Here is a 14,516-nt window from a genome sequence, read left to right as displayed (position 1 = left end):
AAGCGATAAGTCACATGAGACGTTGAGTCAATAGTTTATATGGGTTATAAAGTATATTAAGAGTAGCCCACTAAGTCTAATAAAGTATTTAAAAATGTGTTGTGGGCACTTTTATAGTTTACGTTGATTTCATGACTGCACTGTTTCTTTGTTGGTGTTTCTAAACATGACACAGCAGAACTCTCAGAACTATGACAGTGTAGTTTAATGCAACAAATTGCTTTATTTTTGTAATTTACTTTTTGATTTCAGGATTTAAAATATACATTTAAACAAAAAAACTCGTTTAAAATATTTTAAATATCTAAAAAAAATAATTGGGCAATGCTATTTTTTAATTTTCTCTCTTTTATACTCTCACTGAGACAAGGATAAAACAATAACATCTGAAAACTGCAATTGAAAATGTAAAAAATAAAGGAAGAGTGTATAATAACAGTTTTAATGCAACTTCTTTAAAAAGTGTACTTTTTTAGTTTAATAAAAATAGAATTCCATAGACCCTATCCCCCCACCCCCCCCCACCCCCGTAAACTGGGGGCGTAAAATGTTTAGCCACGCCTCTCTGGTCTCTCATTGGTTAGACGGACATCCCTTCGTGACGTCAAATGTACGCTCTGTCTTCTGTCTGTGGAAGATGTTATGAAATCCGTGCAATCGCAAAGATGAACTTTACGAAATGCCTGCCGTTTATTTCCATATTTTCTGTTCCTGAAGGATCGCAGGAGCAGCTGTAGTTGACGGTACGTTGATTTAATGCCGATATATTTACACTATACTGTGTTTTTCGCTCTTAAATGTGTTGGATGTTGCCGCATCCCCAGTATTGGAACAGGGGAGCCATAATTGACTATCAGTAAAATTGTTCCTATTTATAAAAAAAAGTATTATATGTTGTCTATTCCTGTTCTCATTTACTGTGTTTACATTAAGGCTTAGTTATGTATTTATTGTATGTGCTTTATGAAGTAGTTATAGTTTAAAAGGTTATTATTTTAAGCATGTGTCCATCTGTAGTTTTAATAGAATAGAACAAATGCATGATTAATTATCTGTAATTATTTAAAGGTGAACCTTTTATTACAGGTAGAGCGCCTGGCTCTAATCTGTTGTTTGTATTTCCATCCCAAGGCCTCATGAGTCTTATTCAGCCTCTCTTCAGGCTCCTGTGTGTCCTGTCCCTGGCCACTTCTGCTTCTGCTCTTCATGGCCGTAATAACACCGTGAGCCATGAGTACTGTGTGCTGGGAGCTGGACCTGCAGGGATCCAGATGGGCTACTTTCTGTCCCGGAGCCAGAGAGATTACATCATTTTAGAGAGAAACACAGGACCAGGCAGCTTCTTCAACATGTACGTGATATCTGAATGACAAAGGATGTTTTCTTAAACTGAGCTAGAACAAGGAATATACACTAAATTACTGCAAAATACTGCAGTAAACAGGGAACATAATTGGGTAAAACGCATACATTTATGTCAGTTTTAATTACATCTAATATAACATGCAACATAATAAAAAATATATTGCAATATAACTCATTTTGCTTTCAGTATTTTAAGATTTATTAATATAGATTGCAAATGCGGTTGAATTTTAATTCACTTTAAAATGAAAATTAGCCCATGATTTACTCACCCTCAAGCTATCCTAGGTGTAAATGACTTTCTTCTTTCAGACGAATTCAACCAGAGTTATATTGATAAATATTATAATATTATATCCAAGCATTATAATGGCAGTGACGGGGTCCATTGAGTTTGAAGCTCAAAAAAGCACATCCATCCATAATAAATGTACTCTGCGCTGGGTATTATTGAAGGCCTTCTGAAGCGAATCGATGTATTTGTGAAAGAAAAATATCAATTTTTAAACCTTTTATAAAGTAAAATATCTAGCCTCCACCAGACCACCTTCCGTATTCAACTTACGAAAAAAGAGTAACTGGTGCGACGTATCACTAGAATGTAGCGTAAGCGTTTTGAGGTGTTACACTTTCTGCGTAAGTTTAATATGGAAGGCGGTCTATTACTTTTATTATGGATGGATGTGCTTTTTTGAGCTTCAAACTCAATGGACCCCATCACTGCCATTATAAAGCTTTGAAGCATCAGGATATTTATTAATTAAGCTCTGATTGTGTTCGTCAAAAAGAGGAATGTCATATACACCTAGGATGGCTTGCAGTTGAGTAAATTATGTGGTAATTTTTATTTTAAAGTGAACTACTCCTTTAAGGCTAAACCATGCTTTATTTAATGTATTTCTTTCAGATATCCTCGGCACAGAAAGCTCATCAGCATTAATAAAATATACACTGGGAGGAAGAACAAGGAATTCAACTTGCGTCATGATTGGAACTCCCTGTTGAGTGACAGGCCCGACCTCCTGTTTCAACGAATAAGCCGGGAGCTTTACCCCAATGCTGATGACTTCCCACGTTACCTCTCAATGTTTGTGAAAGAGCTGGGGCTAAAGGTTAAATATGGAGTTGATATAGGGAGAATTAAGGCATCACATTTTAATGGAAACCGAGGCTACATCCTGTCCGATCAGAATGGTGTAAATTATCAGTGCAGGTACATTCATTTATTTTAATTTTGAATTGAATAATATTTTCAAGTGCTTGTCAGGTCTCTTTGATATGCCTTAACAACATGTTTTATGTCATTTTTTTTGTCTCCACAGCGTCCTGTTGGTGTCTACAGGCCTTTGGGTTCCTCAGCAGGTGGATTTTCATGGCTCTGACCTGGTGGAGGGTTATGAGTCTATTCCCACTGATCCCGAGGAGTTTAAAGAACAAGCTGTGTTAATCCTTGGCAAAGGAAACTCCGCCTTTGAGACGGCACAAAGCATCTTGGGTAGAGCGAGCCGGATTCACTTGTATAGTCCCAGCCCAGTACGTCTCGCATGGCAGACACACTACGTTGGGGACCTCAGGTATTTAATCCTCTCTGTCCAACTTATTGCAAAATGCATCAAATTAAAGGGATGGTTCACCCTGAAATGAAAATAAAGCCATATTTTACTCACCCTGCTGTTGTTCCAGTGCCCTATGTCTTTCTATCTTTTTCTGACCTCAAAAGCAGAAATTTAAAAAATAGTCCTGCACGCACTCCTTCCTATAATGGCAGTGGATAGTGACCAGGCTAAAACATTACAAAAAGGATACAAACGTATCACGTAATGAGACATTTTCAATGTTTTATTGTTTTCAAGTCTGCTTATAACTGCAACCAAAGATTCACAAGTGATTTCCCTATCCCTAACCGTTCCACTAACATCAGAGGGCACTGATTGGATGATTACAATAAGTGTTGCCAAGTCCTGTGGAATTAGAATACGTTTAAGTTTTGCCACTGGTCGTTTTTTTTTCTGTGAGTTAATCCCCCACCAAACGTACAATTTAGGCACTCCAACACCCCCCGCACATACAAAAACAGCGATGAATACGGTCTCTGACAGAGAAAATTAGAAAATCGTATTGGGCTATTTTTGATTGGTCAAGACCCACCAACCCTGATTACAATGTTGTTCCAAGACCAACAAAATATGTTAATCTAGGAACATGTCATACTTGGATCATGTTTAGCCAACAAAAAGTTATAAAATTCACTGTATGACCACTTAAGACCTTCTCATAGTTCTGACCCCCTCCACAGCGAGTGACATGTAGAACACAAACGAATGCAAAATCTGAGGCAAAATTACATTTTGTTTTCTGCTCCAGATATACACTTTTTAAAAATAATGTTTTATTTTTAAAATGTAACATTAACATGACAGTAACAGTGACTCACAAATTCAACGTTTTTTTAGTTTACATGGAGACATTGACGGTTTCTTTTTCAAAAGTTTGCATTTTCAGGCCCCCAAAACGCTGTTTTCGTGTAAATCAAATCAATGATGACCAAAACGCATAAAACGTTTAAGTTTTTAGTGGAAAATGGTGTCGTGTAAAGACCTTAGTCTCACCCTCCACTAAGACGCACATCATGAAGAGAATAATAAACACTGCAACATTCTGAATTTAAAAATTCTCCATTTTGATTTCATGGTGACTTTAACATTTCTGTTTTTTAGGGCAGTAAATAATGAACTATTAGACACGTACCAGCTAAAATCTCTGGATGGTCTAGTAGAGGGAAGACTGGAGGATATTGCCATTGTCCGTAGAAGAAAAGATGGTGGGAAAAGAAGAACAGCAAAGAAAAGAAGTCGAACATCGACGGAGGGAAAAGAGCCACTGTATTTAACTCTTACTGAACTGCTTGATGACCAGAATGGCAACAACATTTCAGAGGTCACCGGTCAAAATCTGCCTGGTTACCACACTGATAACTTCTCCCTCAGACAGCCGTACGACCGAGTGATCCGCTGCCTGGGCTTCCGTTTTAACTTCTCCATCTTTGATGGGTAAGATTTGAAAAATTACGTTTATGAATATGAATTATTTTCAGATTGAAACATTTTTTTTATTATTTATCCAGATCTGCACGGCCGGCCCAAAGCAGCGGTGCCCGGGGCCGTTTGCCAGGAGTAACAGCCTGGTATGAAGGCAGAGGGACGCCCAACATGTTTGTCCTGGGTACGGCAGCCCACTCCAGAGATTATCGTATGTCTGCTGGTGGATTTGTTCATGGGTTCCGCTACACTGGTAAGCATTACATCTCACTTAAGCATAACATTTCATGCTTGTCATAAGAATGTAAAATGTCATATCAAAGTTTCTCTGTTTTGCTACTACAGTGCGTGCTGTTCACAAAATCCTGGAGCAACGTTACCATAACATTGCCTGGCCTGCCACAACATTGCCCATCAGTCAGCTGCAGTCTTGGATTCTTAAGAGGGTGAATGAAGCCTCTGGACCGTACCAAATGTTTGGGGTTCTTGGGGACATTATTTTACTGCGAGGGTAAGAGATGTTTCAAGAGATGCATGTACAATATGTCGTATCTGGGTGTCAATCATTCAGTTGATGAAATATTAAATAAACACTAAAGTTCAAAATTTGATTTGATTTGGAGTGTTTTTGAAATAAGTTATTTTTGTTGAACAAGGCTGGATTTATTTAGTCAAAACACAGTAAAAACAGTAATATTGTGAAATATTATTACAATTTAAAATATCTGTTTTCTATTGTAATATATTTTAAACTGTAATTCATTCCTGTGATCAAAGGTGTATTTTCAGAATCATAAGTCCAGTCTTCAGTGTCACATGATCCTTCAGAAATCATTCTAATATAATGATTTGATGCTCAAGAAACATTTATGATTATCATCAATGTTGAAAACAGTTGTGCTGCTTTATATTTTTGTAGAAATCATGATGCATTTTCGTTCAGGAATATTTGATGAATAGAAAGTTCAAAATATAAATCTTTTGTAACATCATACATTTACTGTCACTTATGAACTTCCTGAATCAAAGTATTAATTTCAGACCCCAAACTTTGAACAAATAAGTCTTTCCAAATGTCCAGTGGACACAAAACTCATGGATTGTCAAAACTTTTAAGTCTTTTACGACATATTGAAGAGACTGTAATTATATATATATATATATAGAGATCGACCGATATTGACTTTTAATAACCGTTTATGTGCCTGAGGACTATATAATTTCTGTTTTTGACAGTTTTCTCTATACTCTAATTTCTGTAATTTCACTCCCTCCTTGCATGCATAACAAAACACACTTCTACATAAATAAATAAAAGGGTCTGAAAGAGTGCAAAAAATAACGTGCACTGTGACTGAAGTGTCTCGTTTTAAATAAAAGCTTAATTGGGACATGAATTGATGGATTACGCGACTCCATGAGTTCGTCTCTCTTTTTTAGCACCAAGATTTAAATACATATCAAGCTTGTAACATATCTCATTTGTGCTTTAATGGCTGTTATGTTAAATAAAGTTGACTAATTAAGGGAGGCAAGTTATTTTTTTCTTTTGAACACTTTTGTTGACTCATCTCCCCTCAAACGCAGTGCTTTAATGGTGGTCTTGCGCACAGTTCTCAAAACGGCCACAAGATGGATTTATCGGTACAAAACCAATACCCGATTATAGAAAAATGCTTAAATAACTGGGAAAAAATTTGCAAAACCGATAATCGGTTGATCACTAATTGTATATAAAATGACCTACACAAATCTCTCTCCTCCTTCCTTCCACAGGTCTTACTGTGAATATCTGGAGGAGTTTCCCCTGCAGGCCCTGCCCCAGCTGTCTGATCTGTCCGGTCGGCCCCTCTCAGATCATGGTCTTCTGGTCTTGGTCATGCAGTATGGACTGAACCGGACTGATACGCTAGGGCCCGGTCGGGCTGAGTCAGAATGGACCAAAGCCTGGAGGTCCAACTTCCTCCATCCTGTCCTGTACTACTACAACACACTACCTACAGGTGAAGAGCTTCTCTAATTTATTTTGTTGATTTACTGTATATAGCATATTGGAGAGCCTATTAATTATTAAAGGGCTTGAACTCTCACATATGTGGAAGTGTATGAGATTGGGATGTTTTTGAGGATACTTTCTGTTGATGTCCTATCACAATCATGTACTGGAACATTAAAATAAGTGTGCTTTATGTTTCTATAGAGAAAGATATGAGACAGAGTCCAGTTGGCTGGCCACTACCGCGACCTGAGGCCATTCATCACATGGTCGAGGACTTCCTGACTGAATGGGATCAGCCCATATCACACAGCCAACCTCTCAGACGCTTCCTTGAGCACTGCCTCCAAACTGACCTCAGGGCCTTTTATGCTGGTCAGTATGTACTGTACATAAATAAAATACTTTTTTTTTTCAGCAAGGATGCATTAAATTGATTGTAATTGACATTTGTAATGTTACAAAAGATTACTATTTCAAATATATGCTGTTCTTTTGAACTGTCTATTAGTCAAAGAATCGTTTATCCACAAAAATATGAAGCAGCACAACTGTTTTCAACATTGATAATAATCAGAAATGTTTTTTGAGTATCAAATCATCATAGTAGTATGATTTCTGAAGGACCATGTGACTCTAAAGACTGGATTAATGATGCTGAAAATTCAGCTTTGCATCACAGAAATAAATTATATTTCAAAATATATTCAAATAGAAAACTGCTATTTTTAAAATTGTAATAATATTCATCATATTACAGTTTTACTGCATTTTTGATCAAATAAATGCAGCCTTTCTGAGATTAAGAAACTTCCACAACATTAAAGAAATCTTACCGACCCCAATTTTTTTGTGAAAGTTGTGTATATGCCACAAAAAAAAACTTTTGCAATTGTTCTTTCATTTATTTTTGTGCTTCTATGTGTCCTTTTCCCTCAGAATCCTGTTTCCTTCTGTCCCTCACCAGTCGTACCCCACCCCTCTTTTGCCGCCAAGGTTACTTGAGAAAGCAGGGCATTGTGGGAAACAGTCACCTGTGGCAACATGCCCGTGAGGCAGGACTCATGGCGGATATTCAAGGAGAAGTTCCTGAATCAGTTCCTGAATACCTGAAACATGCCGGCGCTGCAGTCGTTTCAACTGTGAACTTTGACCTTTGAGGGGCATTAATTGCACCAAAGACTGAATCTGTTCTGCTTTTACATTTTTTTTAAATCTACCTCCCACTTCTCATGGAATCTACTTAGATTTTTATAGAAAACATCCCACATCCAGCTCGCTCAGACTATGATCAAACATACTGTTAAATGACAATGAAATAGTGAGTATTACCTTGCCATAGTTTTTATAAGCCAAAGTATAGCTTTATATGTTTTATGGTGTTGGGTTTGGTGTTGCAGTACAATGCATAACTTATATTTTGATACTATTGAAGAGGTATATAAAGTATTTTCATGGGTTGACATGCATGTGCATATATTTATAACAATAAAGACATCCCAACTCTAAATAATTAATTTCAGAAAGGTGTGTTTGTTCTTACCTTTTAGTATGTAAAATTACAACAACAGTATATATATATATATATATGAATATATATAATTTCATTGTAGCATAAAAAAATAAAAAACGAAGAAACAGCATTACTGTACTCATTAAAAAAATATTTTGTTATTGAAAAGACTGAAGTGTGAGTTTTCAAAATCTAAAACATTGGTTTCTCAAAGAAAACACATTTGGTAAATATGAAATCCCACATTTGCTGGCGATTTTTTTCAAGGATGTATGAGGCTGCTGCGCTATGCATGTAAATTTCCTGATTTTGCTCCAGAATAAGAAATATATATTTTGAAATTGTTTAAATGTATTTTTTGTGGTCGTTAAATATTCATTATTTTAAGACATTTTGAAGCTCTTAAATTCAAGACCATATTCTTTGTTTTTATAAAATTTAAGTGGGAAATCACCTTTTATGGAAATCACGGACGTATTCATTACGCTGCCATCTGAATGGTCGACTGCCTTAACAACATCGATGGTGATTTGGCTATCTAGGTGACGATGAATGCAGACCAAGCAATGCAGGCGTGTTTTACTAAAAACAAGCGCAAAACATTGAAACACCGCCATTTTGGCTCAATTGGGCTCATAGTTCATTGCTTTAACACGGAACGATTCACATTCGGCATCACAACATTGAATCGCAATGAACGCAAAAGCAACCCTGTTTCTTTATTTTAAAACCTCGCTCGAAATGCAGTCTTGAAGAATAGCGTTTGTGCGACAATGTTTCGTTAGGTTTGTGCAAAAGATACAGTTACGTTTTGTTGGTACATGTTGACATTAGTCCAGTGAACGCCTTACTGATATGGACGGCGGGTCAAACCCACTTGTTGCAGCCGCCTCGGATGGCGAGCGGTCCAGTTCGGAGGGAGAGTACACGGTAGCGAATGGACCTGCTGCTGTGAGAGACACCGAGAAAAGCGAGGATGAAACGCCGATGGAGGCTGCAGGTGCGGTCGGGTTCAGTATCTCCCGTCTGGACACGCTGAGCGCCCTGAGACTCAACCGAACCCGAGCGTCGGCGGACACGGAGCTCCGGTATCTGCACTTGTTATGGAAGCCCGGTGAGCTGCTACAGGCGGGACGGAGTTCACCGGGCAAGATAACGTCGAGCAGGGTGAGGCGGCTGGGAAGAGCCCGGAGGAACATGGGGCCCATTGGAAAAGACCTGTATGGTGTGTGCATGAACGGAAATGTCACAAAACAACACATTACAATTGTTACATCATGTCTAATAATAAAGATATTTTTTCTTGGTGCTATATGTTTATAGGCTACCATGTACATATTGGTTAACGTTACCTCAATTATTAGGCAATTTTGTACCGCACAAATGGATAACAGGAACATCTATCTATCTATACTATATTGCCAAACGTTTTGGGACGTCTGCCTTTACAATCACATGAACTTTAATGACATCCCATTCTTAATCCATAGGGTTTAATATGGAGTTTGCCCACCCTTTGCAGCTATAATAGCTTCGATATGTGTTTATGGGAATTTTTGACCATTCCTCTAGAAGCGCATTTGTGAGGTCAGGCACTGATGTTGGACGAGAAGGCCTGGCTCCGCAGTCTCCACTCTAATTCATCCCAAAGGTGTTCTATCTGGTTGAGGTCAGGACCACACCAAACTCACTCATCCATGTCTTTATGGACTTTGCTTTGTGCACTGGTGCGCAGTCATGTTGGAACAAGAAGGAGCCATCCCCAAACTGTTCCCACAAAGTTGGGAGCATGAAATTGTCCAAAATGTCTTGGTATGCTGAAGCATTGAGAGTTCCTTTCACTGGAACTAAGGGGCCAAGCCCAACCCCTGAAAAACAACCCACACCATAATCCCTCCTCCACCAAACTTTACATGTGGCACAATGCAGTCAGGCAAGTACAATTCTCCTGGCAACTGATAAACCCAGACTTGTCCATCGGATTAGAGAAGCGTGATTCGTCGCCCCAGAGAACACGTCTCCACTGCTCTAGAGTCCAGTGGCGGTGTGCTTTACTCCACTGCATCCGAAGCTTTGCATTGCAATTGCTTCCACTTTGTTATAATACCACTAACAGTTGACCGTGGAATGTTTAGTAGTGAGGAAATCTCACGAATTGACTTATCGCACAGGTGGCAGCCTATCACAGTACCACGCTTGAATTCACTGAGCTCCTGAGAGAGACCCATTCTTTCACAAATGTTTGTAGAAGCGTCTGCATGCAGATGCTTGACTTTATACACCTGTGTCCATGGAAGTGATTGAAACACCTGAATTCAATGATTTGGAGGGGTGTCCCAATACTTTTAGCAAAATAGTCTGTCTATCTGTCTGTCCATCTATAACAGGGTTCCTGTTAATCAATTCTGTATCTTTTCTCCTCCAAGCTGTAAGGAGGCTCAGAGAAGCTGCCAACTCCAATGATATTGACACAGGTGAGACTCATCAGTGTGACAGTAGTGGACACATTTGATGCTAATGTTTGATCTACAGTGAAATTAAAGTCTGTTCACTTTTTTTCCATTCTAGTTCGTAGATTGCTGGAAGATGAAACTGATCCTTGTGCTGCTGATGACAAGGGCAGGACGGCCTTACACTTCTCTTCCTGCAATGGCAACGAGAGTATTGGTAAGATCAGACAAAACTGATTGATATTAACTTTTCATAGTGGCATTCATTGCATGCTATAGTATTTTTAATGGCTTATATGCAGTAGCTTGTTGAAGCTCACTGTAATGGTAAGGGGCATGGCATTTCTGAAAGACACTCGAAGCGGTTGACCAATCAAAACACTCTGGTCCAGCTGACCAATCAGAGCACATTGGAAATTGGAAATTAAACGAAAAATGTGGAAAAAAGGTATTTTTCAAGCATTCTTATAGACCCCAAAAACAAAATCAAGACTTTGTAAAAGGTCATAATAGGTCCACTTTCTCTTTCCATCTCCACTTTTAACACTGTAGTTCAGTTGTTGCTGAGTTATGGTGCTGACCCAAACCAGAGAGACAGCCTCGGAAACACACCACTGCATCTGGGTAAGAATGTGCAATAGCAAATTTGTTTGGTCACACATTGTTTTGCATCATTATGTATAATTATAGTCTCAAAGCTGTATAGAAGAAATACGCTTACTGTGACTTAAATGGCCTTTTACAGCTGCCTGCACCAACCATGTGCCTGTCATCACAACCTTACTGAGAGGAGGTACGATTGATTATCTAAGACTGAAAAATCAATGGATCTAAATCTTATTCATCTGAGATCTTTCTGATATTTAAAAACAGTACATGTTTACCCCCAAAACCATTCACAAATTTAATTCAGTACCAGTTCAAGCATTATGAACGTTCCCTTAGGTGCCCGTGTTGATGCGCTGGACCGTGCTGGAAGGACTCCTCTTCATCTTGCCCGTTCAAAGCTCAACATCTTACAAGAGGGAGACTCCCGTAGCTTAGAAACCCTCAGAGGAGAGGTCACACAGGTGACTAACACATGCCTGATAGACTCTACGTAATGCTAGGGGCTGGGTATTGACACAACTGACGATTCACGTGTCACAATTCAATGCAATTTCGATTCACAAGCTTGTAATTTATCATTACAAGGTGAAACCTGATTATGTTGTCCATAATGTAAGGTTTTGAGCTGCGTCAACTACATGGTTGACCCAGGTATAGGCACCAGATAAAATGCCAGTTTTATGTCTATGCCCACTCAGTACCCAATGTAGCCCAAGAATAACCCATGTGGTGCCCACCTACACATGTTGTTTAAGTCTACATAAAATGATAATAGATGCATGACGTGAAGGTGTTTATCTTATATATATGACTTTTTTAAATGCTACCTTATTTTTCTTTTTCATTTTTCTACCAGCCAACTTTCACGCACATCTGACTGACCGATAAACTGCGCATGCTTTTTTAAGTTATTCCAACATATAGTTTGCATCATACATTCTATGCAACGGCACAATGTTAAACTGAACTGTACACAGGCATTTTAAACACTTATAGACACTGCATAATAATAATGTTTTAGGTGCCATTAATGCATGCCATGTGCTTAAATGAGCTTTGATTTTTAGTCTATTTACTACTGGAGTGTATGTGGGCTCTGATGAACCATTTCAGGGTGGCCAAAATTACAATTTAAAACCAATAAGAGCTATAGAAAGGTATCTTAATATTTCTTTGCTTATTTACTACTCACTGAAAATGGTCAAAAAAGAAAACAGAATTGAAATTGTCACAGGAGCTCTAGATTACTTCATAAATGTAAGTGTTTTGCAATTGATTGCTGTCGTGACACTCATGAACAGCACTGAATATGCACTTTAGCCGGTAAAACTTCAAATATATTATTATTATTATAATAAACTTTTCATGAACGTCGGTAAGCTGTACAACAAAGGAATTGTCATTGGCTGAGTTTTCTGCAGAAAGCTGTTCTCTAGTGATGTGTCTAATTTTTTATTGATCATTTGTTGGTAAATGGTGAGAGACCTGAAGTGCCACATGATTTTTGTCAAAAGAACCATGTGTGGCTCGCCAGCCATAGGTTCCCGACCGCTGTACTAAGCCATATCGCGATTTCGGTTCTACTATGAAAGTTGCTTTGCATAAAAGCTTCTGCCAAATGCGTAAATGTAATTTGTAATGACACCTGGGCAAACATAATGGCCCGGTTTCACAGACAGTTGTTGAATTAGGGCATTTAAGTAGCTTTCATAAATGTGCCTTGGGGAAAAAAAAAACATTACTGATGTACTTCTTGAGACAAAACAATGCAAGTTGCTTTCAGTTAAAACAGCGCAAACATGCATTTTAGTCCGGGACTAGCTTGAGCCTTGTCTGTGAAACCGGGGGAATGTCTCCTAATTAATATACATGAGCCAGACTGATAAGGTTTATAATATGCTCCACCCACACTTTTCAGATTGTTCCTCTGCTCCTGTTGCTTGTATATGTGATGTAATGGAAGATGAACCAATGATATCTGGATATGTCTGTAGATCATTCAAATGCTGCGGGAGTATCTGAATATAATGGGACAGAGTGAGGAGCGAGAGAAACTAGAGCACATCTCAAACCAGCTGCAGAACACCCGCACCAGAGAGCAGGTACGGCTCACACACATCTTAAGATCAAGTTGCCGAGCGCATGTACTCATTCCCTATTTTAAAGAAGTCAGCGGCTCAGTTCTGAGGGTTATACTTAAAGGGATAGTTCACCCAAAAATGAAAATGTGATGTTTATCTGCTTACCCCCAGGGCATCCAAGATATAGGTGACTTTGTTTATTCAGTAGAACACAAATTAATATTTTTAACTCCAACTGTTGTATTCTCTCAGTCATATAATGCATGTGAATGGGGTCAAAATCTATGAGAAACATGCACAGACAACTTCAAATGAAACCCTGCGGCTCGTGACGATACATTGATGTCTTGAGACACGAAACGATCGGTTTGTGCGAGAAACCGAACAGTAATTATATCATTTTTTTACCTTAAATACAACACTATTGTCAACAGCCTTGAACGCGCATCACTTCCGGTAAGGGTAGTGTATCAATATACATGATATGGCGTAGAGATATGCGCGAGAGATCACTTCCGCCACTTGTATCCCATTGAGATACGCCGTATCGTGTACATTAGACCTGGTGGACATAGTGTTGTATTTGAGGTAAAACATGATATAAATACTGTTCGGTTTCTCGCACAAACCGATCATCTTAAGACATCAATGTGTTGTCACGAGGGTTTCATTTGAAGTTGTCTGCATGTTTTTTTTACTCTCATTGAATATATAACCAACAAATAGTTAATGTTATAAAAACTATTCTAATTTGTAAAAAGAAAAGAAAATGTAAAAAAATGGCTTGTAATAATAATTTTGTCTTAAAATTATACATTTAAAAAAGAAAATCTGAAAACCAATAAGGTGCTGATATATCATGCATCTGCATCCTTTTAACTATAGTTCTGTTTTTGATATCACTGTATCTTTGGGAGGGTGTAATTATTTAATGTGATCCGCAGGTGGACGAGGTGACGGACCTACTGGCCAGCTTCACGTCGCTCAGTATTCAGATGCAGAATATAGGAGACAGGTAGAGATGGATGGAAGAAAAGACGTGAGAGGATGGGACAACTGTGGCTTTTGTTCGGAAATTGGGAAAAACTATTTATATGACATGCCTACATGTATAACACAACTGTGTAATTCCGGTTATTTAAATTCAATTTTGACTGAGAACATGATGAATTGCCTTTTATTTTTGTTCCTGGAAAAATTCCTTTCTGTTGTGTCTTTATGGTCTCTATGTCACTGTTTACTGTATATCCATTTTTGTAAGTGACCGAAAGACAGCCAAATAAATTACATAATGTCATAAGTGTATGTGGACTCTGTATTTAATGCAATTATGTAACAATACTAACACTAAAGTTTAAGCTGTGAATTTGCATATCGGTTTTATATAGTAAATATCGCTAATTCATACTTTCATTATCATATTTTTTTTTGTGTTGAAAACATGAGGGCTTTCATTGTTGTGAT

The 14,516-nt window shown here is 38.2% G+C and overlaps 2 protein-coding genes across 2 annotated transcripts; both read left to right on the top strand.

Annotated features, from left to right (window-relative positions):
- Positions 1-567: 567 nt before the first annotated feature.
- On the top strand, positions 568-7,920 carry foxred2 (FAD-dependent oxidoreductase domain containing 2). Its single transcript, XM_079826225.1, has 10 exons — positions 568-743; positions 1,132-1,351; positions 2,273-2,578; positions 2,688-2,939; positions 4,083-4,415; positions 4,490-4,656; positions 4,749-4,914; positions 6,180-6,406; positions 6,604-6,774; positions 7,339-7,920. Exons 2-10 carry the CDS (start codon positions 1,137-1,139, stop codon positions 7,557-7,559), a joined length of 2,058 nt encoding a protein of 685 aa, XP_079682351.1. The 5' UTR covers positions 568-743; positions 1,132-1,136; the 3' UTR covers positions 7,560-7,920.
- A 536-nt stretch (positions 7,921-8,456) lies between these two features.
- Positions 8,457-14,456, top strand: ankrd54 (ankyrin repeat domain 54). The gene is made up of 8 exons (XM_079821008.1): positions 8,457-9,137; positions 10,339-10,386; positions 10,481-10,579; positions 10,915-10,986; positions 11,108-11,155; positions 11,308-11,432; positions 12,966-13,073; positions 13,997-14,456. The coding sequence occupies exons 1-8, from the start codon at positions 8,768-8,770 to the stop codon at positions 14,069-14,071; spliced, it is 945 nt and encodes a 314-aa protein (XP_079677134.1). The 5' UTR covers positions 8,457-8,767; the 3' UTR covers positions 14,072-14,456.
- Positions 14,457-14,516: the final 60 nt, after the last annotated feature.

Source organism: Gobio gobio (assembly GCF_949357685.1).
Source record: "Gobio gobio genome assembly, chromosome: 1".
Taxonomy (NCBI): domain Eukaryota; kingdom Metazoa; phylum Chordata; class Actinopteri; order Cypriniformes; family Gobionidae; genus Gobio; species Gobio gobio.
This window is presented reverse-complemented; position numbering and strand designations above follow the sequence as displayed.